General features: G+C 31.0%; 2 protein-coding genes across 2 annotated transcripts; both read left to right on the forward strand.

The window, feature by feature from the left end:
- Positions 1-1,909: 1,909 nt before the first annotated feature.
- On the forward strand, positions 1,910-9,457 carry Bma-nhl-2 (B-box zinc finger family protein; the record flags this gene model as incomplete). The annotated part of the gene is made up of 16 exons (XM_043077788.1): positions 1,910-2,050; positions 2,597-2,770; positions 3,043-3,225; positions 3,487-3,705; positions 3,853-4,095; positions 4,302-4,543; positions 4,858-5,048; positions 5,607-5,777; positions 6,225-6,373; positions 6,597-6,800; positions 7,048-7,341; positions 7,581-7,760; positions 7,948-8,143; positions 8,497-8,733; positions 8,971-9,143; positions 9,338-9,457. The coding sequence occupies 16 exons, from the start codon at positions 1,910-1,912 to the stop codon at positions 9,455-9,457; spliced, it is 3,117 nt and encodes a 1,038-aa protein (XP_042933722.1).
- A 5,871-nt stretch (positions 9,458-15,328) lies between these two features.
- Positions 15,329-18,955, forward strand: Bma-orc-4 (uncharacterized protein; the record flags this gene model as incomplete). Its single annotated transcript, XM_001895814.1, has 9 exons — positions 15,329-15,405; positions 15,708-15,810; positions 16,222-16,329; positions 16,578-16,709; positions 16,917-17,078; positions 17,399-17,615; positions 18,042-18,137; positions 18,458-18,609; positions 18,866-18,955. 9 exons carry the CDS (start codon positions 15,329-15,331, stop codon positions 18,953-18,955), a joined length of 1,137 nt encoding a protein of 378 aa, XP_001895849.1.
- Positions 18,956-20,198: the final 1,243 nt, after the last annotated feature.

Consider the following 20,198-nt stretch of genomic DNA (forward strand, 5'->3'; position numbering starts at 1 on the left):
TCTTGTTTTCTGGTAGAGTTATTTAATCTGGGTTAATGAATTAGGAATAGCAAATTTCGAACCCTGTTATTTTTAACGAGGACTGAATATTATGTAGTCTGAATTGATATGATTCAAATGTATTTCACAAATAATTACTGCAGAGTTTTATCTCAATTCATTTGCTCGCCCATGTGAAAAGCTTATTCTTAATGACAAAAATTGCTGAAGAGCTCAAATATGATTTTAGTAAGCATCCAAGGTATTCCCATTACTGCACATTTGTGCATGTGCACATTCTCGTTATTTTACCATTTTACAATGTGTAATATCATATCAAATTATGTTGCAGATTTTATCTTTTCAGTTTTCATTGAAAATTTCATTCTTAATAAGTCTTTCATACACCACAATTTACAAATCAGGTTATTCTATTCTTCCACAGTATTTCCTACAATTTTATACTAATTTCGATCTTTGCATGATAACTTCCACACAGAATCCCTTGCGATTCATTGGATCATCATTCTTCTCGATGATTCATTTGTGATATGGAAATTATCGATAAATTTAAATACATTTTCTTGCTATTCTGCTTTCATTCGTTATTATTACTGATGTTTTGTTGTTTCGGAATGTTTGCTCTTTTGTCTTAAATCAATAAAATCAATTGAACTGTTCAGAAAATTAATATATTTATAAGGATTTAATTTAAACCATTTTTAGTGAAACATCAAACATTACTCAATATTACCTACACAATAATAGATTAAAATTTGAATACAAGAAAGAAATATACTTATTTCTACTTTACAATTAAACAACTGAGACAAAATATCAAAGCAAACTTGTTGACCTTTCCCCTTTAACCTTCGCCTCGTCTTGCACTCACCCACACCCAACAAGCACGAGTGGTTCGACAATTGCCGTAAGCTTTTTCGCTGCTACAAACGCCAGGCTCTCGACATAGTGAATGTAATCGATACCGTATCCTTCCTCTTTCATACGTGAAGTAGCGTATGTGCGTGGAGCTTTGACGTGTTTGTGAGCTGTATGTGACGTGAACTTTGAATTAGAATTGAATAAGTGGTGATTTTTTACAGATATATCATTCATAGCACATAATAAGGTTTAATTTGATCAGTGCGACAAATTGAGTGACGTGAATTCTTCATGTAACAAAGTGTAATATATCGGTTAAGTCGTAATATAGTGATAGAAGTAATAATAATCTTTGAGTTAAATCTCTCTGTTTGACGCAACAAATTGCATTATTTAATATCTAATTTAGTAGTAGCAAATGTATGTCTATCATATTTCTCTTCAACTATATTGCGTTTTAGTGTTAAGGAAATGATCACTTGTTTTTTTTTTTTTTTTTTTTTTTTTTTTAATTAAGCGTTCAGAATGAATTACTTAAATAAATTTAGCATAGTTATTATTAGTGCACTATGTGAAGTTAACATTATGTAAAGTTATGTGAATCACCATTTCCTATGTGTGATATTTGTTCCATACCCTTCTGTGTTTCTTATTGTGCTACCAGTTATGAAATTTTTAAATAGATTTGCTTCCCTTGTTTGACTAGTATGAGGAAAAGGATATCATACAATAAATCAAAGTAGTATATAAAGTATGTTTTCGAGTTAAATGTATCGAAATTTCTTTGTAAGTGCTAGTGTTCTCACTTAATTAGAAAAAGTATTTGGCATACGTTTACTGCGTTATGTACAATAAGCTTTCGCGATCATTACCAGATCACGTTTGATGTGTAACAGTTGCAAATGCTCTGTCCGTTGATTTCAGGTTTTGCCTCATATTTTATGCATCAAAAAACACCGAATAAATTCCGTACGATTTAAGGGAGGAAATTATCCAGTATAGGACTGATCCAAAAACAGTTGATCAGAGAGGAGATTTGTTTCTGGAAATGGAAATGTATGCCAATGGATTAATGGAGGAAAACGGTGGGACAGCTGTCACAGCAGTGGTAACACCTGCAACCACTGCAGCAACGCTAGATCTTTCGGCGCAACAGAACAGTTTTATTTTCGGAGTTACAGATGATAAAGTATGACATTTCAATTGCTTTTAAATTATAAACAAAGGGAATGGAGGAGTTATGCCGTTCGTGGAATGGCAATGCATTGCAGAGGAATGATGTAAGCAGATGGGAGATATAATAATATGCTGGGAAGAAAATAAAGCATAAAGCATGGTTACTTCTTAGCGTTCTTCAGCTTAGATATACATTTGTTACTCAGACTCTTTTGTTTACTACAGAAATTCTGAGAATATTTAGTTTTTTCTTTTAGATTTCGTAAAGAATGTTTATCTATTGATGTATGAGTTTTTTATTCTGTTTCTTCGATTTAACGTTTCTGATAAAAATTCAAGAGTTTTTATGGAACTCTGCAATACATGTTTATATTGGGAAAGACGGTGTTTTTTTTTTTTTTTTTTATAGACGATTGAGATAAAATTCGTCATTTGCCTCTAGACATATATTCCAGCAAAGTACTACTAATGTTATTATTAACTTTTTTCATGTCAAAGAAAACTTGAAGTATGTATGACTGTTTGTAATGCAAAAACAACCAACGAAAAATTATTGCAGTCGGAAAGTCCACCGTCACTGAAGGAGGATAAGAATACAGGGGGTACTTCCACTGCGAATATAGCAGGAAATGAAATAAATTCGGCGCGATCGCCCAGCCCATTACTTGATGTTGGAGTAATACCAAGTGTTGACAGTTCTCTTTGTCCGTATTGTGGCAAGCAGTATAGAAAGGTAATGAAACTGTATATATTCTTCCCGTCCAAAGATATTTTTAAAATTTCTGAAATTTTTTGTTGTTTCGCAAGTAGTGAATAATGGACAATATCAATACGATGTGAAGTTTTTCAAATTTCAAATTTCCGGAATTTACTTTTGTATTAAAAAGTGAAAATTTGTTCTGCCAAACATTTGTGCAAATTAATATTTTCTTCATTTGATTTTAAGTATAGATTCATTTCTCATTTATGTTTCTGGTTTCTGGCGTTTATGTATGTCGATTTTAGCCGCGAGTATTGGATTGTCTTCATTCAATGTGTGAAGACTGCATAATAGCCCAGCTGGATGGACGGCGAGAGGGTGAATCAGAGCGTGCAAGAACCGTACTTACAATGGATTTCGAACTGGAAAGCACGTGTGAAATGAGGCCGACGCCACCGGGAGTCATTAGATGTCCGACATGCCATCAGGTTACTAAATTAGTCTTTCCATCGAGTAATTTTAGCATAAGTTGGCAAAATAACGTTTTTTGCTTTTGTTATTCATTCCTAGCATATTTATTGAGTACTAAGAATCCTGAAAAGCTCAGGTATTATCCAGATGCGATGCTAAATTACATAGTCTTCCATTATTTCCTCATCTTCATTATCTATCTTTAAATATTTTTAAATGCGCTTATCTTTATTTGTCTTTTTTTCTCCCGTAGACTAATCATTATTCAAATGTTTCAGGAAAGCCATGTAGGAAATGATGTCCGATTTGTGAATCATCTTTTGCTTGATTTTGTTCGCTTGCATGAAGTTGATGGTAGCGTTGGAAAAGGTGCACGTAGCTGTCGTGCATGTAAGAGTGAACAGCTTGCGATGGCTGTTTGCAAACAGTGCGCAAGTGACTTATGCAAGAATTGTTATCAAGCACATCGTGACATGAAATTATTCGATGGACATACGGTATGAACTGAGTTTCACTATGCAACTCAGTGTCCCTCATTTTCTGATGATAGGAAGTGATACAAATATTGTAATATGCGAGCTCTTTTTGACATATTTATAGGTCTAAGCAATACAAATATTTTTTATAATAGATACTATGAATAGGTATTAACGTACACGGAATTGGCGCAGAATCCATCAGAATTGCCTCGTGATCCAGTTATGTGTGTATTGCATCCGCAAATGCCATATTCACTTCTCTGTGCCACTTGTGAATCACCGATTTGTGGACAATGCCATGCGGAGCATGCGGACATCAGACATCATAATTTGGTAAATATCGATGAAACAGTTGCTAATTTGGTCAGACTTGAACTGAAGGATATTGCGAATGGAGCGGAAGCCAAGGTTAGATGTGTATATTAGCGATGGAAACTTATTTTGCAATTGCTAATTGTCAACTCTTCCAGAAAGGATAGCCGGTTTACTGATCGACCAGAAATATTTGTCACTGTCGATACTAACTTCATTGTTTCTGTCCCTTTTTAAGCCATTACACTTTAAGACTAGATTGTGATTTATTGAACAACATTACTTAATTTTATATTTTACAGTCAAAAACTGTAGAAGCCGCATGTAATTCTGTGCCAGCTCGCCAACGCGTTCTTACTGAGCAATATGAAGCAATCAAAGCAGAAATAGATGATACCTTCAGTGATTATCACAAGGCATTGGATGCAATGAAGGAACAGTTGTTACATAAACTGGATAAATCACGTGATGACCAGGAAACCGATCTGAATAATCTAAATCGACGGGTTAATGTCACCACTGTAAAAATTGCTGATGCTGTCGCGTAAGTATATTGAATAAGACAATTTAGGAATGCTAACTTAAGATTAAATTGAGGGCTTCATTAGAAACAGAACTCATGATCGAAAAGATGTTGTAGGACTGGTCATTAGATCATTTTATTCAATCATTCTCCTAGTTGATTCAAAGCGAATGATAATATGTTCTGCTTAAAATTGAAACACTTTGTATTATATTCTATCTTTACTCGACTGCTTATTATTTAGGATTGATTCAGTTTCTTTTGTCAAAGATTTGTTCATTTTTCTACATTGTCATAAAAAAAAAAGAACGGATTACTTCAATGATATGTTACAGTTTTACACATCGGATTGTGGAAAAGGGTTCTGCAGTAGAAGTTTTGGTGAGTCGAAAGAAAATCCGTCAACAACTAACAGCTCTTACACGTAGTATGCCTGATATGAGTAGTACAACGGAACTTACATTCAGCAAGACTCCATATGTCCAGTTTTACAACAAATTGAGCAGCATTGTTGGTGATATCAACAGTAAGTTTTGTATATTGAAAAGCTGAAATTTGGAGGGTCATTTTCTAGGATTACTAGTAGTGTTGAATAACTGTAGTGAAAAAAATTAGCACATGCTGGTTCTGGTGCTAGTCATGCTGAATTTAGTTGGATTTTCTGTAAGTTTAAATATCACTAATCAAGTTTTTCCTGTTTTTTGGTAGTTAACTTCCTTTAATTTTATTTTTAAATCCTATTTTTTAATCATAAAAGCTAGGAACATGTAGATTGTTTTTTCTTCAGTAATTCCATCGCTTCTTCTGTATTTTCTCTTTTATTTTTTGCTTTTGTGAAATGCTTAACTGTTTTTCTTTATTTCTTTTTTTTCTTTTGTTTTTTTTTTGTGTGTTTAGTCCAAAATACCTGCATTATGTTCGATTTTCTCCAGTCCATTCTGGCGGATTTTTTTTTTTGCTGCAGTGGAGAAGGAAATTCTATAGAAGACTGTAGGCTGTGTCGAGAATGGGAAGAGACGTTTTTGCAGTAGTGATGGGGGATTATTCAAAAAATTCTTGATGTAATTACATGGTTAAATTTCAGCACGTTTAGTGTCTGATGTCGGAAAGGCAGATGTGATGATATCATCACTATTATCTGACTCTAATTCCGTGAAACAACTTAATGCAATACGCGCTTATCCATCGGATAACTCACCAACGCAAACATCAGCATCTGGAAGTCTGTGTACAACACCTGCACCTATTGGACAGTGTTCGTAATTCATTTAGTATTACTTGCATGCTTTAATTAAATACTGATTTTTATCATATATATTTTATATGACATGTATATTCTTTGTAGGTTTCATGATTTCATAATTTGAAGGTAGAGATGTATGAAGGGTGGATAAATGGAAAGAGAGTGTATATTTATATATATATATATATATATATATATATATATATATATATATATATATATATATATATATATATATATATATATATATATATATACGACAGGGTCATATTCGTACATATAATAAAATTAAAATTTAACTTTATCTCGTGGTCATATTTGATGCAAACTGTTGAATGATCTTTCAGGTTGAGTTGTCTGATTTCGAGTATTATTTGGTTTTAAAATTCAATGATTAACCAAAGCAATTTTGAATATGTGTTGGTTCAAATTATAGGTTAAAATCCAATCTTATTTTAGCTCGTGGCCCAGGAGCAATTGGTATGGAACGTCGCAATAAGCCGACCACCACTTCAACAAGCAGCTCAGTTGTAGATTTTACCGATGGCTGGCCACCATCTAGTATACCGCCGGAGCCTAGCAGCCCTTCTCCAACTGTTGATTTTCAGGTTGTATTAAATTTTGTATTAAATAATGTATTAAATTAGGTGGGCTGCCGAACAAATTTTGGAACTTCCGAAAGGTGTTATAGCTGTGAAAAATGCAGATCAAACGCTGAATCTAAGATTAAGTTTCCGACGCTTTCCTTATGAATGGTTACTGATTTATATACTATATTGTTAAAAACAATACAAATCACTTCTTACCATTCATTACTAATTAGTGTTTCAGGGCAAGAAAAGTTCATTAGAAAATAGTGGTATCTCGTCTTTTTATAGTTGGCCACCGAGTTCAAATCCACAATCAGAAACACGTGTCACTGGACCATCCGCACTACCTCTTCCACACGCCCCGGTTGCCAATTTGGCTACCGGAAAACAGTTGCCCATAACAACAAATAATTTTCTGATGCCACGAGGAGTGAACTCATGGGTGGTAATTTTTCGTATCGTTTGTATTATTCAGCTATATTTTATATGTTTCCTTTCTCATTGCTAGGTGAGGAAAAATTGTAGTGATATTAAGAAATGAAAAATACTGTGAATTAAGAGGTGTATTTGATATATTATTTGTAAAGGTACTTTTTTCTTATAACCTTTCTCATATCTGTTTTATGACCTCAGGTTTACCGATTCAGTTTTTGGTAGATGGAACGGTGTAATTCAGTAAAGTCAATTTACAGGCTCAAACCACTGCTTTAACTGGTGCAGCAGCAGCAACACAGTTGGCTAATACTGCATTCCCAATTACAGCAGCTGCTGCTGCTGCTGCACGGCAACGCTTGGAACCATTACTTGATCCTGCAACCATTCGTTTAATTTCTCAACTGGATACTGCATCTTTTGCATCGTTGCAATCTGCATTTGGTCAAACTATTCCAGCACTCGGTCGTCAATCGCAACTTGCATCACCCTTGGAAGCAATTCGACCCGTTGGAATGGCTGGCATTTTGGGTGAACATCATTATGTGCCGCTAGTGAGGCTTTCATCTCTGCAATTAAAGCAGTTCACAATCACCAGTTGAATTTGATAATATAGTTAAAAGACGTATTGGAATAGCTTCTTCCTTGTTTTTATTGTGATATTTCTTAAAATTTAATAGATGAATAGTGTATTTGGCATCATTGGCTCTATGAATTTCCGTTTTTGTTTTTTTGTTTTTTTTTTTTTTTTTTTTTTGTTTTTTTTCATGGAAAATGACATTTAACTGCTTAGGGAATACCGCCAGCCGTACGTTCATCTGCAAAAAATAACGCCAGTGCATCAGATTTGTCACTTCGATGCTCGGTTGGAGGAGTGGGGTCGAACCCCGGGCAGTTTGGCTCACCACATGGTTTCTGTCTTGGTCATAATGAAGAAATTCTCGTCACAGATACAAATAATCATCGTATACAAGTATATTTTTAGCATTCATTTCCGAGATGAAAAAGTGAAGTTTCTATAGATTCGAGCTATCATAAGTAATAGTCTACAGGAAATTATACTAGTCGAATTGTTATTCTTAACTTGCAGGTACTATTATTACTTACTGCATATAGCTGTTACTGTTGATATGTATTACATACAACTCTTTTCTCTATAGATCTTTACGAAGAAAGGTGAATTCATAATGCATTTTGGAATTGGTGGTTCAGAAGATGGTCATTTATTTTATCCAAAGAAGGTCGTAGCATTCAGATCTCGAATAGGTGAAGGAGGTTACATTATTGTTGATAAAGGCGAAAACAAGGCGCGGCTACAGTTATTCTCAAAACGAGGCGACTTTATTCGACGTCTCCGTACGTTCATCATTACTGTTCATATTTTTTAATCCGAATACGATTTTTATATTTTGACGTCGATATTTGTTTCTAATTCAAATCAATCCAAAACTAACTAAATTTGTGAAAGAAAATCCAAATTTGATAGCTTTTCATGAAATTTCTGTTAAAATTCTTAATTTTGTTATACTTGTTTTGAACAGTACTTTCTTTCCTGTACAGGAATAAGGTGCATTACTGACTAGCAAATTAAATTGTAATTAAATTAAGGGTTGTATATTTACTGTTCTTTTTTTTCTTGTGTTGATTCGCCAAAAACCAATTTAACTTAACAACAAAAAAAAATAAACAATTTTACTTTCTTATTATAGAAACTCCTTATCTCGAGTATGTTTCGGCATTAACGGTAAACGAAGCATCACATCTAGTAGTATTCAGCAGCTCGGTAATGATGTTTATTCTTGATATCGATCTTTTGGAACCTCTGGTGCTTAAATGGAATGACTGTACTAAGGCAATTGGTGAACCATCCGATGTGGCTGTTTTCCGTGATAGATACTATGTCACCGATTACAAGAATCATTGTGTAGTTGCACTGAATAGCGATGGTAAGTTTTTTACAATTTTTATTAATAGTATGTGTTCGATGGAAGTGCATAAAACAACGAAGTCAATGGAGTTTCTTGTAACGCTCTTAAATTTCTTCTGTGTTTTGTATGGAATGAGGCTAGAACTATAAAGTTTCATTTTCTATATATATATATATATATATATATTTGCATTTCTTTATTTTCTGGAACATGTTGAATCTCCATGTCCACAGTCCCATTGAAAAAATATTTTAGGTGAGGTGCTCTGTCGTTTCGGATCCTTTGAGAGTACTCCATATCCGATCGGTGTTGATGTATCAACAAATGGTGATGTGTTGGTAGCAGATTCCCATGGCAATCATTTTCATATTTACTGTTGCGCAACTGATGGGCAGCGATTACAGGAATTCGAATGTTCACAGCTGAAGGCAAGCTATTTCAACTTTGTTGTAATAGAACTTTAATAAATTATTTCTTTCTCCTGATTAGATTGGATGAAATAATGAAATAAGTACATGATTTGGTAACTTAAATTATAAATTTTACAAATCAAAGTCTTCACCTCGCTTGCATGCAAAGTGGAGCCAGTAAAGCATATGGTGAATTTTATCTTATTTTTCAGGTTTCACGTTGTGTGGGACTTCGTCTAACGTCAGAAGGTTTTCTGATCTCAGTATCGAAGCACAACCATACATTACTTATCTTCAGTACAGTGTTCGTGAACCCCCCAGCCCCTCTTTAAGAAACTGTGTCAAATATCAAATTTCACTTCTGACAGCAATAGCAGCAGTAACTCGCTTAAATACTTTTTTCTTTTTCGGATCGAAAGCTATGCCAATTTGTTACGTTGGCTTCTGGATATCGATCATCAGTTTAAACCTGTGGTACATATAACGGTGCTCGTTCAAAGTTTGCCTTACTACTCACTTGTTCTTTTTATTTTTAATGCTTATAATTAAATATTTTATTTATAATGCAGACCTAAAGAAAATCTTGTTCCATGTTATCGTAGCACAGGAAATAGGTGAATGGCATATATCGGAAACATGCTAAGCTGTGATCCTCATAAAATGCAGCTTTGTTTGATTTATGGAGCATACGAAGTACTCAGGTTGTTAAAGTTAAATCATTTCAAATAATCCATCTCATACTCAAGTTTTCAATATATGCTGTAAAATTTTCGCTACGTTGCTCCAAGGATAAATTTGATGAGCACACGCATACATGTGTGTGATGTTTGCTTTTCCACCTTTTTCTGAAATGATTCTCTATTGTGATACAGAAATGTACGGCATGGTGCATGAGACTACTGTATATCAAACTTCAATTTATTCATTTTCTCTGTTGATTGCTTTTCTCCGTCTTTCTATTCCCTTCCATACTATTATTTCCAAGGTTTTTTTGTGCTAATTAATTAACTGATCAATTAATTGCTCTAATTTTTTTTTTTTTTTTTTTTTTTTTTTTTTTTGTGGATTGGGAGTAAGTTTATCTGATATATACCACGTTTTCTTTGAATTCCTTTCAGAAACCGTTTTTTTTTTTTTTTTTCGTTTCATTCGTTCATATTTACTGTCTTTTCAATTTCTTCTTTCTTGCCTTTTATTTAGCTTTTTTTTTTTTTTCGAATTCTGTTTTTCAAAAAAGAAATCTTCTCCAGTTTTGAAATCATTATTATCGTTTTGCCTTATTGAGTGCTCATTTTGTTTTGCATATTATTACAACCACTGTTTTATCGTTATTACATCCTGATCGGTTTGTTTGTTTGTCTTTTCTTGAAAATAATTCTACTGTTTCTCTTCTGATTTTGCAATTAAGTTTAGAACTGCTGGTTCTTTAAAAACTTTTACAGTTTCCTAATAACTTGTGTATTAGTGAAGATCTTTTTTTGAGAGCAGAAATTTATTAATCTTAGTTTGTAAAAAGTATGTTCCTGTAGTGCGGTCGTTTTTTTTTTTTTTTTTTTCAAGTTCAGATGGGATTCTGAAAAATAGGATCACTGAACAACACATGATGTGATACTTACAAATTAGTGAGCAAAACTATTTCAGTGGAATTTTTTAAGTAAAGGTGAAAATTTTTTTAATTTATAACTACTCAGTGTTTTGTTTTGTCTAAGTTTCGCAAACATTCTGCTTTACACATTTACAGGAAGAGAAATCAATCCATATACCGTTTCTTTCATTTGTTTTCTTTTTACTTTTCCTTCCTTTTTACTGTTTAGATTTTTTTTAAAAAAAAAAAAAAAAAAAAAAAAAAAAAAAAAAAAAAAAAAAATAAAAAAAACAAAAAAAAAATAGGGATGTTTTGAAATCATTTGTTTTTGAAATTTTGTTTCAGACTGTATTGATCTCATTTTTCAGCGTGTTGTCTTCAGATTTTATTTACTTGTCCATTTATCGTTATTTATGTATATTTATTCTCTCTCATTTCTGTAAAATTCGTTCGGGTGTTCATGTTTTTCGTATTGATGCGTAACTCGTTACGCACGTCATAAACACCTGTAAGCTGACATAAGAATGATATGAATTATTAAAATAGCTGCATCATGCATCACCATTTCTTCGTAGTGTAGATTTTTCCCTTCCGTGCTTTTCCTTTTGTACTTGATTATTTTGTTGTCATCTTGTCACTCATGCGACCTTTGTGACCCAGTTGTTTCGTTTTTCTTAAAACAGCAGAAATTTTTGTGTATATGCAAATTTGTCTAAGCTAGCTTGGTGTGAGTGATAACTATTTGAGTTTGACTTATTACAGTGAGGACAGGAAGCTAAGTGCAGAATATTTGGTAATTAACGTTAAATTAGTGATGTTCGGGTTCTCAATATTAAATTACGGAATTTTAGTTTTCCGATATGTTAAGAATTAACTGTTAAGCAAGTCTGAGTCCGAATTATGATATGATACGAAATCTCTTCTCTATGTGAGCGAAAACTATTACAACTTTCATTATATACTGCCATATGTCCATTATTACTCATCTTTCTGTTTGATTTTGAGCTTCCTGAAAGCCTCCCTGCGTTTTTCTCTGCATGTGCTATATTTGATACGTGAATTATCTTTCTCCCTTCATGTATTCATTTATGGGATAATATCGTTTGGCTAAAATAGGGTGGTGTAATGTTTTCATTTCATATAGTAATTAGGCTTAGTAAAACTATAGCTTTTCGTTGGAGTTGGTAAGATCGTTAAGTTTTAAATTAATAAATGTGTTTCCAGGTTATTTTAATAACTTTTTTTTTTTTTTTTTTTTTAATGAACTGCTTAAGGAATGCGCGACTTTTGATTTGTTAACATTTGAAAGAAAATTTTTTACTGTTCTGCAGCCGAGAAGTTTTTCCCGTCTACGCTACGATATATCATTCTTTTCTCCTTGTATATTCTCTTGATTATGTTTGTCAATTTTGTCAGCTTTATTGAGCCAAATACCCCAGTATATTCCATCATTCGTTAAATGTAGTTGTTCTTATCAGTAGTAGTTGTGGCCCTCGTTTTTTCCTAGCTTGCTCATTGTCCGGTTTTCATGTTATTACCTTTTACTTAATTTATATACACCTATGTACAATTAATGTTTTTTCTTCCTTCGTTTCTGATTATCGTTTGGTTAGGATGCATTTCAGGTCATTTGACAGAAATTGGCATAAGACACAACGATTTCATTTTTTTTAACCAAAAAGAAATTGATGAAATATACTGTCTGATGCGAACACAGTATTTAAAAAAAAATAATGAAATGAACAGGATTTATGATGAGACTTGATAGCATCTGTTCCGAATGATATGATGCAATCTGTTGACGGGAAGTGCATCCTCACTTATCTGAAAGGTTCACAATGACCATTTTTGTTTTTATATTTTAAATCTAAAAATTAAATTCCCCGCATCGTTTAATGAATAGTATTGGTTATTCTATTTATCTCTTCAAAAAGCAATGCATGCTTTTATTTATGTGAATAAATTGATATTCTGGTTAAAAATTTTAGTTAGATTTTGATTTTGAACTTGAATGCACTTACCGTATTGTCTATCCTCATTTTTAGCACATTTGTTCACTTTTTTATTTCCTGAAATCTTTTATTTTGTTTTAATTTTTCCACATTTTTGAATTCTTAGATGTTTCATTGCTTCTTTTCGACTTCAATTTTTCCTTTTTGTTTTTAATTTCATATTAAAACTTTAGATTATGGAACATATTATCATGGTATTTCTATTGCTTTGTAATAACCATGGTTAATTAGATTGTCATAAATTTCTCTTATTTCCAGTTAATTTTCTCTCTTTCTCTCTCTCTCTCTCTCTCTCTTCCTTCTCTTAAAAATCCTTCCAAGACCAAAAAAGACCAAAAAATTATTGTTTCAATATTTTTTGATGGTTCATTTATTTTCAGTATCTTTCTTTTTTCTTTTCAGTGATTTCTTCTGCTTTGTTTTTCTGCTTTTTATTACTAATTTTCTATCTTCAGCATAAATTATTTCAAATATGCACCAGTAAATGAATACCCAGGTGAATGCAATTTTGTAGTAAATGATTTATGTCTTCATCAAGAAAAAAGCCGCATACGCGGTTTATCGTCTTCGTAATATTTCTATCCCATATACATCTTTTTTTTTGGGATAGTATGCCTGTGAGTCGTTATCCGGAATTATTCCCATTTATCGTATATGGCTTAGTTTCTTGGAAGATGTGTTATCGAACCGTTGGACGTTTCTGTTTAAAAAAGCCTTTGCAGTTGATAAAATTTTTTAAACTTTTTTCAAGCTAAAAAGAAGTTAGTTATATTTTTCTTTCCTTTTTTTTTTTAAAGTATGTTTTTCTTTCATCATATAAAAATATTTCTGCAGGATTTTATTCCTTGTTGTATGTATTGTTGGTTTTTTTATTCTTTTCTTTCTGCGTGTAATGTTTTCGCTATCCGGTTTCAATCTATAAAATTTTTTGGATTTGTTCTTCTCAACTCGGTTATTTTTCCCCGCCGACTGTTTTTTTTTTTTTTTTTTTCTTGTTTTTTTCCATGTCGAAAAACATAAATATATTTTGTAAAACTGAAAATAAAAAGACGGTGGTTACTCTTTTTTTAATTTGTTTTGGAGTTTTTTCGCATGTTTGTTTATTCGATAGTTCTTTCTTGCCATGTTTGTGTTTTGTCTTCTTTTCTCGCATGCTTGTAGCTTATAATAAGTTTATCAGCTTATCATTTATTACTGCTTTTTTCCTTTTTATGCTTCCTTGGTAATTTTTTGATTTTATTATTTATCTTAGTTGTTTGTAACTCGGTTATCAGTTATCAGTTTGTATGTGTATGACTTCCGTCCGATCAATGTAGCTTCTATTTTCATCAATTTTCTAATTATATTACTGTGGTTTTATCTGTTGTAGTTTCATTATCAGCATCATTATCTGTCATCACTGTTATCGTCTTTTTATCATTCCTTTATAATGGTGATATAGATTCGTGGAGGAATGTAGTTTTTTATTGACACATCATCTTTTCACAGTTTCTTTGTTTATCAGAAGAAATGAAGCAAACCCCTAATTGTTTGTTCTCTTTTTTGTTTTCTCTTTGTAAATTTAATTTAATTTTTAAGTTGTTCAATGTTAGAAAATTTTCATTTCGAAATAACTGATAACTTTTTAACTGTTCTTTTTCACATTAAATCTGCGCAAGAAGCCATTTAGGAAGAAAAAGTAGGAAAATGCTAATTCGAATATGATTTGATATATGTTCCCAGTAGCTCTTTAAGCTACTTAAAAGAATAACAGTAGTTATTGTTTCGTTCTAAAAATGCTGTTAGCGCATCCAATTAATTAACGATTAATGATGTTATAATTAACTTTTTTATTTATTTCTGTCTCTTTTTTCTTTATACCTTTAATTATCATACATTAAAATTCAGTACAATTATATATATGGTGGTTTAATAAATAATACCATTGATAAAATGATTTTTTCTTTCCTGAAGTCTAAAATTTTTTTTTTTCAGATTCTATATATTTCATTCAATTTATAGTCGAGCTTGAAGCTATTGTTTTTTGCTTTTGATTTCTTGTGTTTGTTTTTTCTTTTTTTTTCCATCTGTAATCTTTCCACTTCTATCTTCAAAAATAATGATATCTATACATTACGGTAGTATTTGCTTCTTGAATCACTTTTTTTTTTTTTTTTTTCGCAAATAAACGTTTGTTATTTTCAAATATGGTTGAACTTGAATTTGCTCATTGCATATAAAAGCATAAATAATTTGCATCCATCTATTTCAATTAATTATTTTCAGCTTGTACAACTTTGTTTAATTGCGTAATTAACTCTATTCATATTCTATTTCGTTACTTAACTTTTTAAAATTGTGCAAGATTTAAGTAAAGATATATATATATATGTCTGAGGGAATAAACATATATCACGTCACACTTATTATTGATGTGTTGACTGATAATGAACTATGTTAAAGATAATGATATTTTTACGGAATGATTAGAAAAAATGATGCAGTGTTTTACACACACACACACACACACACATACATACATACATGAACACTCAAATTATCTTAATCCGTAGCATGCATGTCAGCACTGTAATTATTTATTATCAGGATAGATTGATCTAGTCATAATGGTCGTTGAATCAGTATTTAGCCGTTTGCTTGCTGAACTTGATGACAAATTTGCCGGTTTGGATCATTGCATCAAGTACTATATTTTAAAAATTATCAGTTGCAATTCTATCGTTGTATTAATCAGCAAGCATGAAGTGTTTTTAAGAAAATTTTTACTCGGTCTATTTTCAATTTTTGCTGAGTTTTATTAGAATGTTAGGAAATTTATACAGACCCAAGTGTTTTATCTTATTTTTTTTTATAGATATGTTAGAGTGAGTTTGATATCCCAGTTCTGAAAAAAAAAGTATTCACTCAAAGAAAAAACTTTTCCTCTTTGAGATTTTTTTGTTTGTTTCAAATATTGCTGTTTTTCCTTTTTTTTTTTTTTTTTAGGAAATTGCATGAGATTGTAAAATGTTTCGTGAAAAGTAGAGAGGGTGGTTCAGCAGTTGTTATCGGACCTAAATCATCTGGCAAACGTTCAATTATATCAAAGGTTCATTATTATTCATTGCTATTTTTTTCAATAGATTAGGATGATCTGTGATCCATTGGATTATTATCATCAATGGTGAGGTATGATACATCACAGTTGAATATTGTTGAAAAGTCATTTAAGCTTCTCTGTACTATTTGATGTTTTTTTTTTTTTTTTTTGATAAAAGTAGAACAAAGATTCAGAAAAAGTTTTTCCTTTTCTGGTCCTTCTCACTTCTTATTCCCTACGTGTTGCTTTTTCTTTTTCCTTTTCTTTTTGGTCAAAAAATTTTGTTTATACGTAATCGATTTTACTTCTTTAAAAATGAAAAGTGAAATTAAGTGACGTTTCTTTGACAACAAATTCTTACTGAGAGCAAAGAAGAATTAATTTTTTTTTGTTCCATCTTGCTTACCTTTTTTTTATCAGGTTGTGATGGATTATGCAGATGATATGGAAGTACTTTTCATTGATGGATTAATTCTAACAAATGATACTGAAGCACTAAAAATATTTGATTCATCTGAATCTAAGTCGGTATTGTTTTTTTAATTTTTGATAAAATTTGATATCATTTTTTGTTTTTTTTCACCGAATTATCTTTTTTTTTTTTTCCAAATTTCATTAAAGAATATAATCTATTTTTTGATGATCATTTCTGTTCATTGCAGTTTTTGTGACGCTGTTGTTTTATATGTTTTATTATTGGAAGAACTTGTTATAACTGTAGTACAGGAGTGGATATACTTTAACTGTTTGACCATATTTACTTTTTTCTGTTCCAGGAACAGTTACAGTTTGTTATCGTGTTTAATTTTGATCGATTTGTAACACGAGGTCGACAAACTCTTCTTTATACACTTCTAAATGCATCACGTTCTAGTTCTGTCTTTGTACTTTGTGTTAGTTCTCGTCAGGTAAGCTTTGGAGATAAATCTATTAGTTGAAGCTCTAAAATCTATAAATCTAAATTTTTGTGCCACAAAGAAATTATATGTCATTATAAAACATTCTAAAACAACTTTTATACATTGATTTGGGCAAGTAACTAGTTTTATTGATTTTTTTCTGGAAGTCACAAAAATAGTCTGGAAAGTTTCGAATTTGGATAAATTGAATTTCAGGACTGTACCGAATTACTTGAGAAACGTCTACGTTCACGTCTTTCCAATGCAGTTGTATCCTTTGCTTTGTCATCTATATCATTTGATGATTTTACAAAGGCATTTGCAATATTTCTGCATACTAACTTAAAAAAATATGAGCAGAATAATAGTCTCATCCAGGTACGCATTAGTTTTTCCAGTTTCAGTTTGAATTGTAAAAATAATTATTTTGTATTGATCGTGTTTAACTTACGCATTGGAATGAACACAGAAAAAGGGCTCAGATCTTACAGAATAATTTAGTGGTTTTGAAGATTGTATAATTATCATTTTTGAATTGTGTGAAGAATTTTAATCATTCAGCATTTTTTGGGTTACAAATGAAAGGATAAAATATGAGATGGAAGTTGAAAATAAAAGAAACTGTGATATTATCTTTCTTGTAAGTGCTAAAATTGAGAGATGATTTAAAATATATAAGTGTAAAACATTGATTACAGACATTCATTGCCGATGAATGTGTAAAATGTAAATTACGTGAAATATACGATGAAACACGAAGTTATTGCATTCTAAAACAGATCACAGCAACATTTCTGTGTTTCATGGACGCGGAGCATATCAAAAGTCTGTCAAGTCCTCATGCATCGCGAATATTTGTTGAAGCAAAAAATGCTGTTATTGCTAATGAAGATACGATGAAATCGATCATTTTAAGTGAGAATTGTTAAATTATTAGTAAATTCAAAATTCTTTCCATTTATAAATATAAAATTTTCTTCTTAGATATTCTCTTTGCTGTCTACCAATAGGTCAACATGTTTATAATAGATGAGATACATATGTTTGAATAAAGTTACCAGTAAAATATTTTAAATCAAGATTTGAGTTTTTTTTTTTTTTTTCAAAATTTATCAAAATATTAGGTTTGTTATTTCTTATCTTCCTGAAAATCTACTGTAAAATATTCAGAAGCTATTATGAATATATTACTTTGCATAATAGAAATAGGAAATTTTCTAAATTCTGAAAAATGGATGATATCCTCGGACTTTATCATTATCCATCGTTTAGTACCAGATGTTATAGCTATGCTGAATAAACATTTTACATATATCCGCCAACTTTCTGCTCTTCTTTCAGGCTTAACATTGCGACAACTGTGTCTTTTATTATGCTGTGTTCGTTTGGTGCGTTATCAGCGACGGCAGGATTTTACATTTCGTGAAATTATACTAGGTTCGTAACGCTTACTAACTTTAGCTCACTTTTTCAATTAAACTCCAACTTCATTTACATTTCTACACTTTTTCATAGTTTTGTTTCAGTTTTTACACCTTCATGTCTTCATTTTTAACTACTATTTCGAATCAGATATTGGTATCGTTTATTTTTGAATTCCCGACAAAATTACATATCTAACTAGTTTATAAATAGAGAAGCGTAATACTTTATAATAGGAATATCAGAATAGTAATTAAATTCTGGCAAATAGAAATGAAGTTTAGTTATATCCTTTTCATTTGCTTAATTTTAATTCTACTTAATTACAATTCCAGATTATCGTAAATTGGTCAACAAATATTTGCCAACATTGAATGTAAAAGATGACTTAATACTACTGAAGGAACTAGATACATTGTGTAGTCTTACAGTGTTGGAAGAAAGAGAACAATGTGGGCAGTTATTGTTTAAGCGAACATCTGTGCAGGTAATTATTTTTCTATAAGCATCTAATAAGATGCCGAGAATATCTTTAAATAACAAAATGTTATCATGCTATATTAAAACCAATTATGTTATCAAAAATCTTTGGCATTATAGCAATTGTTATTTAAAAAGTTGCAAATCTCCTTACAATTAGTATGTTTTATTCAAATTACTATGAAAAGCACTTTAATTATTTGATATTTCTTTTCAATTTTTTCCTTTTCTTTTTTTGTGAAAGATGTTTTTTTTTTTTTCAGGTTGATATCGATTTAGTGCTAAGTTGTGTAAAGGAATTTACACCTCTTCCAACAGCTTTAATACACTGGATAGATGATCTTGAAAAATGAAAGAGTTAATAAATCGTAGGCAATATAATGATCGGTTTTTTCTCTGACTGGGTAATACAAGAATATGTTAAAGATTCTTATTCCACTTATATCCACGATCTTCTGCCTTTAAAAAAAATTCCTTTTATTTTCGCGTAATATATTCTACCTTTTATCTTTGCGTAATATACTAATGAAAAAATTGATTTCCAACATATTCCACTTCAAATCTTGCATTTTATCTTACATTTTACTATATGCTATGCGAACGAATATCGTGGAATTAAGGAGATTCACCTTCCCTTCCCAGTTTTTTTTTTTTTTTTTCTTTTGTCAATTTTCTGGAAATTTTTGTACGGTGCTTTTATCAACTGATTGTTCTGTATACATTGTTTCAATTTGTTACATATTATCATGTTGTTATTACGCTACCAATATTTAATCTTTTTTTACATCACAATTGCTAATTCTTTAGTTCGCATATTTCTGTTGTCAGTTAGTTGCCAGTTTTACCAATTTAAGGTTGTAAAAGGTAAATTTTTCTTTTTTTCATTCACTTTATTCACAGTTTTGATTAGAAGTGATAATTAGGAGACGATACTATTTCATATTATTTAAAGTAAGAAAAATACTTTGCTATCTTGTCAGATTAGTGTTACACTTCGTTGTATTTTAGATTTTTCATTCTGAGTATTTCGGTATTCCGGTAGTGTTAAATTATGGGTCCTTTATATATTGATATTTTTTTGGATGCATTTAGTGATTGTTTTTATTTGTGAATATCGAGAAAGCTTGTACAGGTTGTAGATATATTCTGTTCCTGTTTATGTTTTATTTTCAATAGTGGAAAAGTGCGTTACACATTATTTTGCAAAAAAATAGGGATGCATTCTTTATTTATTTAGGCATAACTTTTATGATAAAACATTTTTAGATTATTTAGGTGCGATATAATAATATATATTATTAAATTAATTGTTAAATTATCTAGTATTCGCTTTAATTTTTTAGAAAAATGTGAACTTTGATAATTTGCAACGAAACGAGATAGGTCAATATTTGATGTAAGGATAAATTTATTACTTTTTTTTTGTTCTTGAAAGAGATAATCCGCATTGATAGCTTTAAGGATGGAAATTTTCAATTTCTATTATTATTAAGTTTTAGTTTAATAACTTATAAAATTAGGGTACATATTCAGTTAATATCAGTTGTTATAAAATGGTTCATGCATAGAGAATTTATGCTTCTTCCTAGTAGTAAA

This window comes from Brugia malayi (genome assembly GCF_000002995.4).
Source record: "Brugia malayi strain FR3 genome assembly, contig: Bm_v4_Chr1_scaffold_001, whole genome shotgun sequence".
NCBI classification, from domain to species: domain Eukaryota; kingdom Metazoa; phylum Nematoda; class Chromadorea; order Rhabditida; family Onchocercidae; genus Brugia; species Brugia malayi.